We start from the raw sequence: 13459 nt of genomic DNA, 5'->3' as shown, positions 1-13459 counted from the left end.
GTTTGAAAATTTGTATGATGGTACTTTGAGATATATGGATGTGTATGAAATCCATTTGAGCTCTCAAAAACTTGTTTCTCCTGTAAAAACAAGAAAACCCTAGTCAGGGACTGTTTATGTAGGAGACAGTTAAGCGTACCTGATTTTTGTGCAGTGTTGAGTCTCTGCTAATCGCGTGATATTCAGAAGACTTCTAGAACAAAAATCTTGGAATTTTGAATTGTGAAAGATTGATTTGATTGATGGTACAAAACACTGAGAATTGTACTGCCAGCAGTTTGGCTGTCAACTGACTGTTCAGGCATTGACGTAGCAGTTAGAGTGAAAAATCAACAGTCAAAGTTAATTTTCTTTTTTGTTGTTTTTGTTTTATGTTTTTATGTGAAAAATGAAAGTTTATTTACATGACTTGTTAGAAAAACAAAGACATAATAAATAACTAATATTTACGGTACGCGGGCAAAATTACCGATAATAACCCTGAAAATCATTTAATGCACAGAAATAGGAATATTTGACTGGCAGAAAACACACAAAATATTATCTTAGTAATTAAGCAATATTATGACAAATAGTACAACATTTAATACTGACAGTACAAATATCACATACTATATTGAACAGTACGACGAATAAACGGTACATTTAAGAAATAAGAAATACGGCAAATTTTAAGAATGACGATTAATGACCCATGCTATGAACAATAACATGTAGATGATTGGGAGCATAACCATTGCCGGTCCACACTCCTCAGGACTATGCAGGCAGAAGAAAGTCATGATCACCGTAGCAATGGTGATGACTGTAAGAAACAGTGTCTCTATCCACTTTGCCATTCTTGTCAGGGAAGAAGAGAAAATAGTTATGAGATAGGAATTTGAAAGATGAGTTGGAATTTGATGTGAGATTTTATGAAAGAAAATGAGAGGTATTTATAGAATGGAAAGAAGGAAAGAGACGTTGGGGAATGATGTGATTCCGTACAAAAGGAAAATTTGAGTGGAAGTAAGATTTGAAAGAAAGAGTATGATAGTGTTGAAAAAAAAAGAGATTTGATTTTTGAAAAAGAGATTTGAAAAGATTTTTGCAAATAATGGAATATAGTACAAAAATTAGTGGGAAACAAAAGATAATAATAATCTACTTGTTACCAGTACAGTCTGAGTTTCCTGATTCTGCGCCTGCAAAAAAGATTTAACTCTGTACCAATTGTGTCAGTACCATTTATCTGTAAATAAATAAATAGCATGTGTGAAGTAATAAACAGTATTTGGTGTTTGCGTAAGAATAAATTCAACTGCAAGCCAAATTACTGTATAAGAAAAATTCTAAAAACTAAGTATTTCATATGTCAGGATATTTGTTGAAATACAAATCCATGATTATATGAGACCCTTAATTTTCAGATTGGAGTTTTCTTGAAAAATATGTGGGCAAATTTTGGGGTATAACAATAACGATTTATCTAACAAGGCTCTAAGTTCCATGAAGCAACTAACATATCTACGCGAAAATCCTTTAGCGATGAGAACGAGGATTCATAAAAGTCATTTCCTCGCGAGGTGATGCCCCATCTTGACAAATTCTTTCAATGTGACGTTAACTTGCTCTTCAAAGCAACTACAATTAAGGGTCTGAAACCCATAGGCCATACTATCATGTCGTGTAGGTTGTGCTTGGATGCTTCAACTTCTGTCAATTATTCTTCCTTGGGGATAGATATAGCCAATTTATCCCTTTCACTAATGGATGTAGGATCTGAGATACCAGTATGTTTCAAATATTGGAAAACGCTTGAACGATTATTATTATGTTGTTGTTTGGAGTTGGATACTCATATATCTGAACACTCTTCTTATCATTGAGACATGTCCAAGGGATTGGAATGTTGTTATTTGATAAAACTTCTGGAACTCACTTTGATGCACAAGTAAACATATGACCTTTGATTCTCTACAGAAAGTAGAAACCTGAGTTTGAACATTAAAAAAATCGCTAGAGGAAAACATCTTTAGGGCGAAGTCAAAATCATCAGTTAATTTATTAATCGATTGTATTGTTATACTTATTTCATTAATCTATTATTTGTTGATATTTAAATTTAAACAATATTGCTTACTTAAAATTAATCTTATTTATTTTTAATTTTTCATAAGTTTCAATTTTCAAATATAATTGATTGTTTCATTAGGTAATATTAATATTAATTTTTTTATTTATAATTTAATACATAAAAATCAATCCAAAAATAAAAAAGACTAAATTTCCCCATAATTTTCTTAAATAAATTCATATGGAAGATTCATGTTATGTGAATAGGTTAAAGCCATTGGTGATATATTTGAAGATATTATGGAAACTCATAGATGTAACATTAGGACTATATGAGTTGAACTTTAAACTAAATTATAATCTAGATTTGGTCATTTTAGGAGCTAAAAGATTATTTCAATCTGAATTCAATTACCACATACGATAGTGGAAACTAGTTTAATTGATTGGTATTCTTGTATTTTTTACATATATTATTAACCATTTATGAATTTGAATTATTTCAATTTAATATTTTTCAATTTCTCAATCATAAATTATTAATAATTAATAAATTTATAGTAAAATAATAAAGGCGCATATCCAAGAAAAATAAATTATTATTAAAAAATTACTTACCTATTTTATAATTAAGACTTAAGAAGATGGATTTTGTTATAAAATCTCTATTTTACTTATAAAATTGAATGTCAAATTAGTGTGAATCAAGGATACTTACACCTGTTATATATATGAAGAAAAACTATTTTAGTAAAAAAAAGTCAATAAGATTAAATGAATTACATCGATTTATTAATTGTTTTTGAGTACTTTATACAGCGACAGAAAATAAAACCTTAACGGTCTTATTACAACTAAGTCGTTCAAATAATTCAATCTCTTATCTATATATGAAAACATTGTGATTTACTTCATAGATACAAAAAAAAAATTATATCATCATTCTCTTTTTTCTTCTTCAGATTCTTATTCTTCTGCAAGCATGCACCCGCCAATGAGAATAGTCAACTACAACTTTGGAGATAAAGTGGAAGTATGCATTAAAGAAGAAGGCTTTGTTGGGTCTTACTTTAAAGCTACAATTGTTTCTTGCCTTCCAAATGAAAAATATGTGGTTCGTTACAAGAATCTCCTTTTAGATGATATGTCTGGACCTCTCATAGAAATAATTCATCAAAGAGAGCTTCGTCCACTACACCAAATATGATTTTTAGCAGCACAACTACGAGAGCGCTTTTAAGAAAAAGCGCTGCTATAGGTTTCGCTAAAGACAAAACAAAAAATCAAGGGAAAAAAAACGCTGCTAAAGGGGACTCTACGAGAGCGCTTTTCAAAAGCGCTGCTATAGGGGAATTTATGAAAGCGCTTTTAGAAAAGCGCTGCTAAAGGTGTCTCTACGAAATCGTTTTAAAAAGCGCTGGTATAGAGTAAGGCTACAAAAGCGCTTTTTTCCTAAAAAGTGCTGGTATAGGCCTAGGCTACGAAGGCGCTTTTCAAAAGCGCTGACATAGCATTTTTAAAAAAAATTTAAAAACAAAATTATACTAAACAACGTCGTTTTGTGTTTAGAAATTAAAAACAAAAATTAAGAGAACATTCATTCATCACTAATCAGCATCTCTTGCCGTCATTCATCGTTTTCACTATTGAAACCTAGAAGCTCACCGCGCCACCGTCTCTCTCCGTTTCAGCATCTCTCACCGTCATTCATTGTTTTCACTATTGAAACCTAGAAGCTCGCCGCGCCACCGTCTCTCGCCGTCATTCATCTTCTCAAACTCTCGTCCTTTTCAACCGTCTCCCTCGCTCGCGATTTCTACATCTCTTCTCCGATTCGCCTTTTCCTTCAGTCACAATTCACCTTCGTCTCCATTTTTTCTTTGGATTCATTCATTTATTTGTTCATTTGTTGCAGATTATTGAAGTTGTTGTTGTTTCTTTTGGTTGTGGACATATGGTGTTGAGAAGATTCGAAGGTTTGATGAAGCTTCAGAGAGAAATATTTATCGATTTCTTCTGGTGAGATTCTTCTGATTTTTTTGGCTTTTTCTGTGTTTCTGGCTTTGTGTGGCTTGCGAAATATTTTCTTCTTCTTCTTATCTTTGATTCTGAAGGGTTTTCAAATGAGGAAAATGATGAATTAGATTTAGGGTTTTTGCTTCTGGTTGCGTGAACAGTGTCTGATCCCTTGAAATTTGTGTATTTGATGCTTATATATTGTGATAAGCTTAGGTTTTCTGTGTTGGGTTGTATCCTCTTGTTAACAAGCCTGATTGAATCCACTTTGGGCTTTAATAATTGATATTATGATATGTTTGTTTTGTGATGAGCTCAATGTTTAGCTGTGACTATTGTTCTGTATTCTTTCTTCTGTGATTTTTGGATTAGTGTTCTCGTGGGGCAACTATTGACATCCCTCTTGATAGCTCAAAGGTAGCCTGGGTGTGAAAATGTTGAACAATAATATCAAATCTATCTGTCTCAATTCTATTATCGCCCCAAGATTTAATATGTTCTTATTTTTAGGATGTCAAAGCAAAGGAGAAGGAACTTCAAGCTAAAGAGGCTGAACTGAAAAGAATGGAACAAGTGATACATCCTGATATATTACTTGATTTTTGTTGTTGTTGATATAGATGATATATTTTTGGAACACAAGTAGCACACTTGCAAGTTAGCAACTTGGTTAGTTAGTCATATAATTCAATATAGTTTCTACTAGTTTATATATAGGTGCTGCTGATAAATTACTGCTGTTGATTAATATTAAGGACGTAACTGGTAGCAAGTGGAGTTTATGTTAATTCCTTGATGCGTGGCCACTAGCCACTTGTTCTTATATTAAATGTATTGGCATTTGTATATTGATAGACCTTCTATTGAGTATTGAGTGTTCTGTACACAAACTATCTCTACTTCTACCTTTCATAGGAAAGTTTATTTGGCCATAGGAATATACTATCATTAGTAGTGCCAGGAAATTGATGTATCTCATGATATGGTGTAGGAACTAAAAAGAAGAGAGGACGCCATATCACGAGGTATTTTAGTTCATCTATTCACAAAGAAACTACCAAAAACAATTTATTTATTTTGGTGTTTTACAATTCCTTTTTTTTTTTGCAGCTGGTATTGTAATAGAGGAAAAAAATTGGCCACCTTTTTTTTCCATCATTCATCCTGACATTGGAAATGAAATACCAATACACCTTCAGACGATGCAGTATGCTGCATTTACAACATGGTTAGGTATGTTGAACTCTAGAACTGCTGTCTAAAATGTTTCAGGTCATAACTATCTACTTTCTTGAGTAGTTGAATAATTGGCAGGCCTTTTGCAGGTAGGAGAAGATTGAAAGGTTTATTGATTCAGAAGGATAATCGTGTATGTGTTGATTGTAATTACCGCAAGCGGCAGATTCAGCTCAAGCTTGTTATTCTTGAAGACAAGCTGATTGATCAGGGTTATACTGAGTCTGAGATTACCGAGAAACTTGAGGAGGCTCGGATTAATTTGGAGGCTGCAGCTGACAACAACGATGGATCGTCCAATTTGGATAAGTAAGTGTTTAGGATTTTGATGTTTCTGTTAGACTAATGATGTGATCTTTACACTGTTTGTTGAATTGTCTCTGTTCTCTGTGAATGGTTGGTTGCGACGATATTGTTTTTGTCTCTTGGTTTAAAATAATCTTGTGGTTAGTATTTATGTTTTGGATAGTTTATGAATTATTTTGCATAAATGAGTTACAACTAAATGGACAGCACTCTGTTGATAAAATCTGTTGAGAAATTTATATTGGTTTCAATTTGTATTTGTGTTGGTTTCAATTTGTATTTTCAAGAATGGTCGTAGTGGGCAACTTGGAACTTGGTTCAATTTAAATAGATTCAGGATAATGTTAAGTGCCCATTTGCTTAAGCTTTTAAATGTGATTTATAGGCTGTTTAAAATCATGATTTATTTTGTAGGGATTTGTGTAAAGCTTATGTTTTTCTTTTTGTTTGGTCACCACCCATTTTTTGTAAGAATAAACTTAAAATAGTTTTCCAAAATCATGTAATCGTTTTTTTTTAGATTCCAATTTATTCTTGGTACTTGTACATAGAAACAATTATAGAATGCCTTTTTATTCATGATTTTTGAAATATATAGTATAGGTTTTGTTCAATTCTATTTCTTCATTCTTTTGGCTCGTTTCTAGGATTTGTTTTTTTGTTTTTTGTTTTTTATATACTTCAATTGTTTCTGATTAGTAATTATGGAGTCAATGAAAATTATATTAATAATATGAGGACATTGTTGCTTTGATTGATGAGCAGGTAGTAATGGAAGCCGGACGCTTAGTTTTGTTGGTGGAAACGGTAGTAGCAAAAGCAATGGAGTGACGGGTAGGATTGGTTCGATTGGTACCTCGGGTTCAAGTAGTTCTGTGGCTAATCCAAATTTTGATGGGAAAGGGTCTTACTTGGTCTTCAATGCCGGGGATGCAATTTTGATAAGTGATTTGAATTTTCAAGACAAGGTAGAGTTGTTGGGTCTTGATGCGTTTTTAAGTGTTTTGAGTTAGGTTCATTAGAAGTTGATTTGTGCATTGTTGGAAAGTCAATTATGGCCATCGAGGAGCCACGTTCGGCCGGAGAGAACTAGTTTTCTTAGGGAGAAAATCAGTATATATATATATATATATATATATATATATATATATATATATATATATATATATATATATATATATATATATTTGTATTGTATTTTGTGTTTTGAGAATTTGATTGTAAACTTAGCTTCTAGAGCACTTATAAAATTAGTGATGTTTTATTTGTATTTTGATAATAAATATATGCAATACTTATATATTCAATTCATAAAATGTTTCATATTAAATTTTTTTTTAATTTTTATTTGTTTAATATAATAAAAGCATAAAAAAAACACAACCTACGAAAGCGCTTCTGAAAAAGCGCTCTTATAGGGCAAGCTACGAGAGCGCTTTTCTGGAAAAAGCGCTGCTATAGGGGGGCCTACCAGAGCGCTTTTCTGGAAAAAGCGCTGCTATAGGGGGGTCTACCAAAGCGCTTTCAAAAGCGCTCTCGTAGCCTACGGCAACGCTGGCTTTGGCAGTGCTTTTAAGCGCTCTTAAAGCCCAAAAAAAGCGCTTTTAAAGCCCTTCCGCGTTGTAGTGGTCCTTTGCCCCCACATGTTCGCAATCCTTCTGAGCTCTACTTAAACCAAAAAGTAGATGTTTTTGATAACGATGGTTGGTGGTTGGGAGAAATCACTAGTGAGAAGATTCTATTTGAAAATTATTATTACAAAGTGTATTTCACTATTTGGCGTCACGGCCCTGTCATCACCTATACGCGATATGGTTTCTGCAAGTGCGAAGACGTCTAATTGATTGCACAAGCCCACCGGGCGAAAGCCTAATGATGTAGCCTACATGGCATCATTATAGGAGAGTTACCAAGTGATGTCGCCTAATTGGCATCATTACTCTACCATACCAATCACGCCGAGTGTGTACCGCCAAGTGAGACACGCCTTGAAGACTCTCACAAGCATGCTGCAATGGTAGCTCAGGTGTGTTAGTCGTACCTAGAACGTCGATATGTACCACCAAGTGGGAAACACCGTTTATAGGCATTCACAAGCATAACACAATGGTACTTTTAGAAATAAGTCCATCAAAAAGGGTTCCTTACCACCTAGTAGTTTGGCCTACTTCTACTAGCATACCTCACATTGTTCCATTCATAATAGTACACACAATCCGAACGTTCAACCCGAACGAACGAAAGAAAACAAGTAAATGATCATCCACGGTACTATATGTATCACACAAGCATACATAATTCTTAACCATAATCATACTTGCATTTCATTATCATACCTTACATATCTACATTTTATCTCATAAAGCATTAGTCAAGCACACTAAGATAGTCACATATATTAGATACAAGGTATCATTAACATGTATTCATACGCATACATAATTGTGTAAGAACTAATCGGGATTGCACTTAGCATTTAGCCCTTACACAGCTCTTAGGCAGCCTATATCAGTTGAGGGGGAGTTTGATTCCTATCACGGAACAAAACTGCACTCAGGGGAAGCTGATATAAAATTCTGCACAGCAGGGCTCGCTTAGTAGGCCCCTAGCACGTTACCACAGACATAAAATAAAATCGTTCCACTTTCAAAATCTCGCTTAGCGGGCTAGGCTCACTTAGCAGACTTGCGATTTCTACATTTCACTCCCAGACCTCGCTTAGCGGCCTGAGCTCGCTTAGCGAGATAGCGATTCTGCATAAAAATGTAGAACACACCAGTTCTGTAATGCAACGAGTAATAGTACATACAACCGGTATTTATCACATACTACCAATAATTTACACCAAAAGCGTATTTAAGCATTAGATTTCATGGATTATCACTAAATCCCTAAACCCCAATATTCCCAAAATACTAAAACCCCATTTTCTAACTATGGACTCACCTAGAAGATAATGATGGACATATCACGTTGGGCCATCCAATACACAGTTGTATTAGAGCTATCAAAGTCGGAAGAAAAATGAAAAAGAAGTGGGTGTTGGTGCTTTTATTGGCTGATTAGCATCTATGTTTGGCTAAAACATAATAGCAGCAAAATATAATACAGTGTGTAAGTCTTGCAAATATAAAAGAACAAAACAGGTACAAGCAAGATGTTATATGGAATGTCATGACTTCAACTCATGACATCGCTCCTGCAGAACTGGAATGAAGATTCAGTCTGATACTCAACAGATACAGAATATTCATGGAATATTTTTTAATCCAATATGGCGCAAATTTAAAGGTCAAAAGAATCAAGTCAGAATATTGAAGAATCAGATCAGAAGATTGAAGATTCAGCAGTTTCTAATTTAGGAGATAAATTAGGAAACTTATGATTAAAAGACATTGATTGTAGCAGAAGATATCTGCTGATTTGTAACAGCAAGGAGTGCTGCGATTTGTAAGCCCAAGTCCAATTGGGAATAGGTTATAAATATAAACCTTTGTATCCTAGTTTTGTATCGAAAAAATATAGAAAACCTTGTTTAGAAAAGATGTAGTCTTTATGGTTTCTATAGGTAGACCACCCAGGTTGTGGGATGGCTGCCTTGTCCTTCTCGAAACCTGTAGGTAAGAGAAGTGATTGTTCTCACTCGAAACCTGTAGGTAAGAGTTGAGTATTATGTTCTTGATTGAAGCTGTGAAGCAAGATCAAGTTATTGTTCATTGTTAATTGTGTAAATAGCTGTTGCAGGGTTGTAACAGTTAGGTATCACTAGGGAGTGAGCAGAGGTTCTCTTGTCTTGGATGGATATCTGAGATAAATGTTGCATTGGGTAGTGACTAGGTAAACCAGAGGTTGTTTACATAAAATAGTACTATTGATAGTGAAATCTTCTTCCTGGCTTAGTAGCCCCCATAGTAGGTAGTTTAAACCGAATTGGGTTAACAATTAACTGTGTTATTTATCTTCTGCATTGTATTGTTTGTTCAGTCATGGATGTTGTAACATCGTGTATAACATCAGGTTCAGGTTTGATAGTTGCTCCTTTACAGAACCAATAAAGTTTACCATATGGTTATGTTGACTGAACATATATGATCCCGGTACTCATGGACTCCTTCTTAGGGGTAATTTAAAATTGGGGATCTTTCTGTTCTGCCTTTGCTAAGTTAATAACAGATCAGATGTCTTGACATCGTAAGTGACATCCTGAGTCTGTCATACCAAAATTTCAGTGGGAACTTACTCTAAATAATTCATTCAAGTTACTATTGTTGATCCAAAATAATTCAAAACAACGGATAAGAATTAGGAAATTTAAATAGGTCAACTAGCCATGCACATTGGTGAAAAATATGGAGGTGTATTCACGGTTATACAAAAAAAAAATCCCATGGAGCATTGCAATCAAATTAGAAATGATGGTAAGTTATGTGAACATAGTCCCATGTTAAATACATTTATTTTTTGATGTTGTTAGAGAACAAGATGACCATGTTGACAACTCAGAGGTTTTGTTTGGAGAATACTCAATTGAAGAGAAACAAAGGTTCTTCAATTTTTGTTGTTGATAAATCAGCAAGATTCTTATTAAACCAAAAATAATCCTTTACACTAGGTTCTTCAATTTTTTAACACACAAAGAAAGATATATTAAACCAAGACGTGTCTATCATGAAGAAACTTTCATTAGGGTGATCCAAGACACTCTACCCAAAAAGGAAATTGGTCTAGGGAGAGTTATACTCCCAGTCTCAATGGGAGACATAAATATTGGGAAACCTCTTGTTGATTCGGGATCAAGCATTATCCTGATGTCCCTTTCAGTAGACACAAAGATTAAAGATGTAGAGATTAAGGAAACAATATAAGTATTGCATTTCACTAAAAAAAAATCGTCAAACAACTAACTAGGGGTGTAGAACATGTAATAATACAAGTGATCACACTATCCTTCCCATATGAGTCTATGATAATGGATATCCATGAGGATCCAGAAATTTATCTAATTTTAGGACGAACATTGAAGCAAACCTCAAGAATGAAAATTTACATAGATAAAAGAAAAATGTCAATTAAAATGCATGTTATAAATGTATTATATCATTTTTTTAATAAAGAAAAGCAAAACGACACGAAAAAACCATTACCTTCTGAATTAGACAGAAACCCTAGTAAGATAATTGTCAAGGCATCTAAGGGTTAAGTGCCATCATCTAGGAGAGTGGCACATTAGTTAAATTGGCCAAGCACACTGCTTTGCTCATGTATGCATTTTAATCCACCTTGAAGTTTATGAAAAATGTGTTAAGTTACTGACGTAAAACAAACGCTAATTTGAAGGAAACTCAGTCATATTTTAAAATTCAAAGCCCGTTTATTTTCAGTTTAAAAATTTTACAACTCAAAATAAAATTACATTGAAATTTTTTCCCAAAATTGAAAATTGCTAAATTTAGTGATGCTATAAAGATAAACGAGTATACCTTAAGTTGCATTGAAAATTCTTTCCAAAATTGATTTGTCCATTTTTAGGTCATTAAGTGAAAACCATGCTAATATTATAATCTGTCCTAAATCTGAATTATATGAACTTCTTATGCTACACTTAATTTGGATATTTCTAAAACATCATTTGAAATGAAAGAAAATAAGGTGATGTGTAATTATTTTTTCAAATCTTGATTTTTGCCTAAATAATTTATTTTCATTTCATATGGGACCCAAACCACAAAATGAAGTTCTTGAAAGAAACATTCCCACACTGAACTAGGATCAAGTTCTAGAGGTCTGGGAACGAGATTCCACAAACAATTCCATGAAGAAAATGTATGGTTAATTAATGTTCAGAAAATCATTATTGAAAGAAGGTTGACTTTAAACGCAAACAACAAGTATGATATGTATGTTGATTGATAACAAAAATTATAAGGTCTTAGACTCTTGGCGAAACCTAAGCCCCAATATAATATTAACATAATATGTGATTCTAGTATAAAATAAAAATCAAACATGCAATTTCATCATTTATATATTTCAAAAAAAACATGTATACATTAAATAAAATTCATCATAAATAAGAATTAGCGAAAAGAAGCAAGCAAACGCATATTTAACTTTGAAGGTTTTTTAACATAGATTTATTAAATCTTTTATTTGTTCAAAAAGTGGTGTATCAGTGTTTGGTTCTAACATTTCCATCCCATGAAAACCTTCTCTTAAGTATTCCACAACACTAACTCCTTTGTTTCTCAACATCTCCACAAACTGAAGTTGACGATCAATCAAAGGGTCTCTATCACAACCCGTTAAAAGAATCTTCCATTTCAGTCGTTTGATTTCATCAAAACATTTATCATATCCTTCATCCACAATCATCGGATTACTAAACTTATGATCCTTATCTACACCCTCAGGCAATGCAACTTCCCACATTAGATCATTCGCCTTCAATGGCAAAACTCGATCATTTTCAAATTCCAACTCTGAATTTGTCCTCTGGGACCCACCAAAAAAAGGTTGGTGCAATATCAACCCTCTAATTTTCAATTGGTCAAAGTCATACTCATCAAAGGTCGTGGCACATCGTAAACCTGTGTGGTACGCAATGTTTCCTCCCGCACTAGATCCCATAAGATAACAATTGGACACGTCACAAAATTGACGCACCCATTCCTCATTTCTCAACCAACGTATTGCCTCAACCGCGTCGTCATAGGCAGCGGGGAGACGCGATTCCGGAGCTAGACGATAATCCACAGAGGCAACCAAGATGTTAACTTTTTCAGCTAATTTAGAGCAAAAGTCATGGTTAACCGTCGAAGAAGCCCTGAAAAATACAAAACCCCCTCCATGATAGTAAACAATTATAGGGAGTTTTTTAGAATTGTCAAATGCTTTTTGAGGTAGAAACAAACGTATGGAAGTTTTGTTAATAGGGTTAAGAGATACATCTTTGGATAGAATAATGTTGTTTGGGTCTTGATTAGGTTCAGTGTTTGGTATTTGCATGAGCCTTGTAACACTTCCATCTTGATTTATGATAATCGGTGGACTCTCTAAAGGATCAATGGTTGGATTTGAATCTAATGATAAACCTTCTTTTGAAGCATGCTTAGACATAGTGGTTTTTGAGAGTTGATCAATAATGAAGGATACTTGGTTCAAGATCAATGCTTAGAATGAAGATCCAACAACATGTTTGTATAATATATTGTGTAAACTAATGTGAACATTTATTTGTTTTTCTTGAATTGTGATCGTTTCTTTTTCAATACTGTAAAATTTCACCGTTATATTATATTATAAATTGTAAAAAAATATAATAATAATTTTTGTTAAGTAGAAGAGTAGTAATAACTATTAAAAATTAACACAAATAAAAATAAACATTCAAATTTAATTCTAATGATAATATTAATTTTTATTGGTTAAATTAAGATTTACGGACATTATCCATGTATAAAATATAAAAACTTTATTGATTAAAAAATATAACATTAATTGTTTATTAAGATGATAAGTAGCTAACAGTTTTCTATTTAATTGTGAAGAATATTTAATGTTATTTTTTGGACGTTAATGTTATTTTATAAAGAAAAACTGAAACCATCAAATGTTTGTAACTAGAATTAAGAAGAAGAAAAAATGTGAAAAGAATTTATATGTTACAATTTATAATTTGTTTTGATTGGTTGGATTGAACTAAGAATTAAAAGGGTCATCAATGCTAAATGCTTGTATTTCTTTTGACAAAACAAAATTGTTTTGAAAATTAAAAAATAAAATAAGATTAAAATATAAATAAATTTTGCTCAAATTTTGAATAATTTTTACGTTTTAGAATTAAATT

At 32.9% G+C, this 13459-nt stretch overlaps 1 protein-coding gene across 1 annotated transcript; it reads right to left on the bottom strand.

Moving 5' to 3' along the window:
* Window positions 1–11736: 11736 nt before the first annotated feature.
* On the bottom strand, window positions 11737–12729 carry LOC131632604 (carboxylesterase 1-like). Its single transcript, XM_058903350.1, has one exon. The coding sequence runs from the start codon at window positions 12727–12729 to the stop codon at window positions 11737–11739; it is 993 nt and encodes a 330-aa protein (XP_058759333.1).
* Window positions 12730–13459: the final 730 nt, after the last annotated feature.

This window comes from Vicia villosa, unplaced genomic scaffold, assembly GCF_029867415.1.
Source record: "Vicia villosa cultivar HV-30 ecotype Madison, WI unplaced genomic scaffold, Vvil1.0 ctg.000970F_1_1_2_unsc, whole genome shotgun sequence".
Classification (NCBI taxonomy): Eukaryota; Viridiplantae; Streptophyta; class Magnoliopsida; order Fabales; family Fabaceae; genus Vicia; species Vicia villosa.
This window is presented reverse-complemented; position numbering and strand designations above follow the sequence as displayed.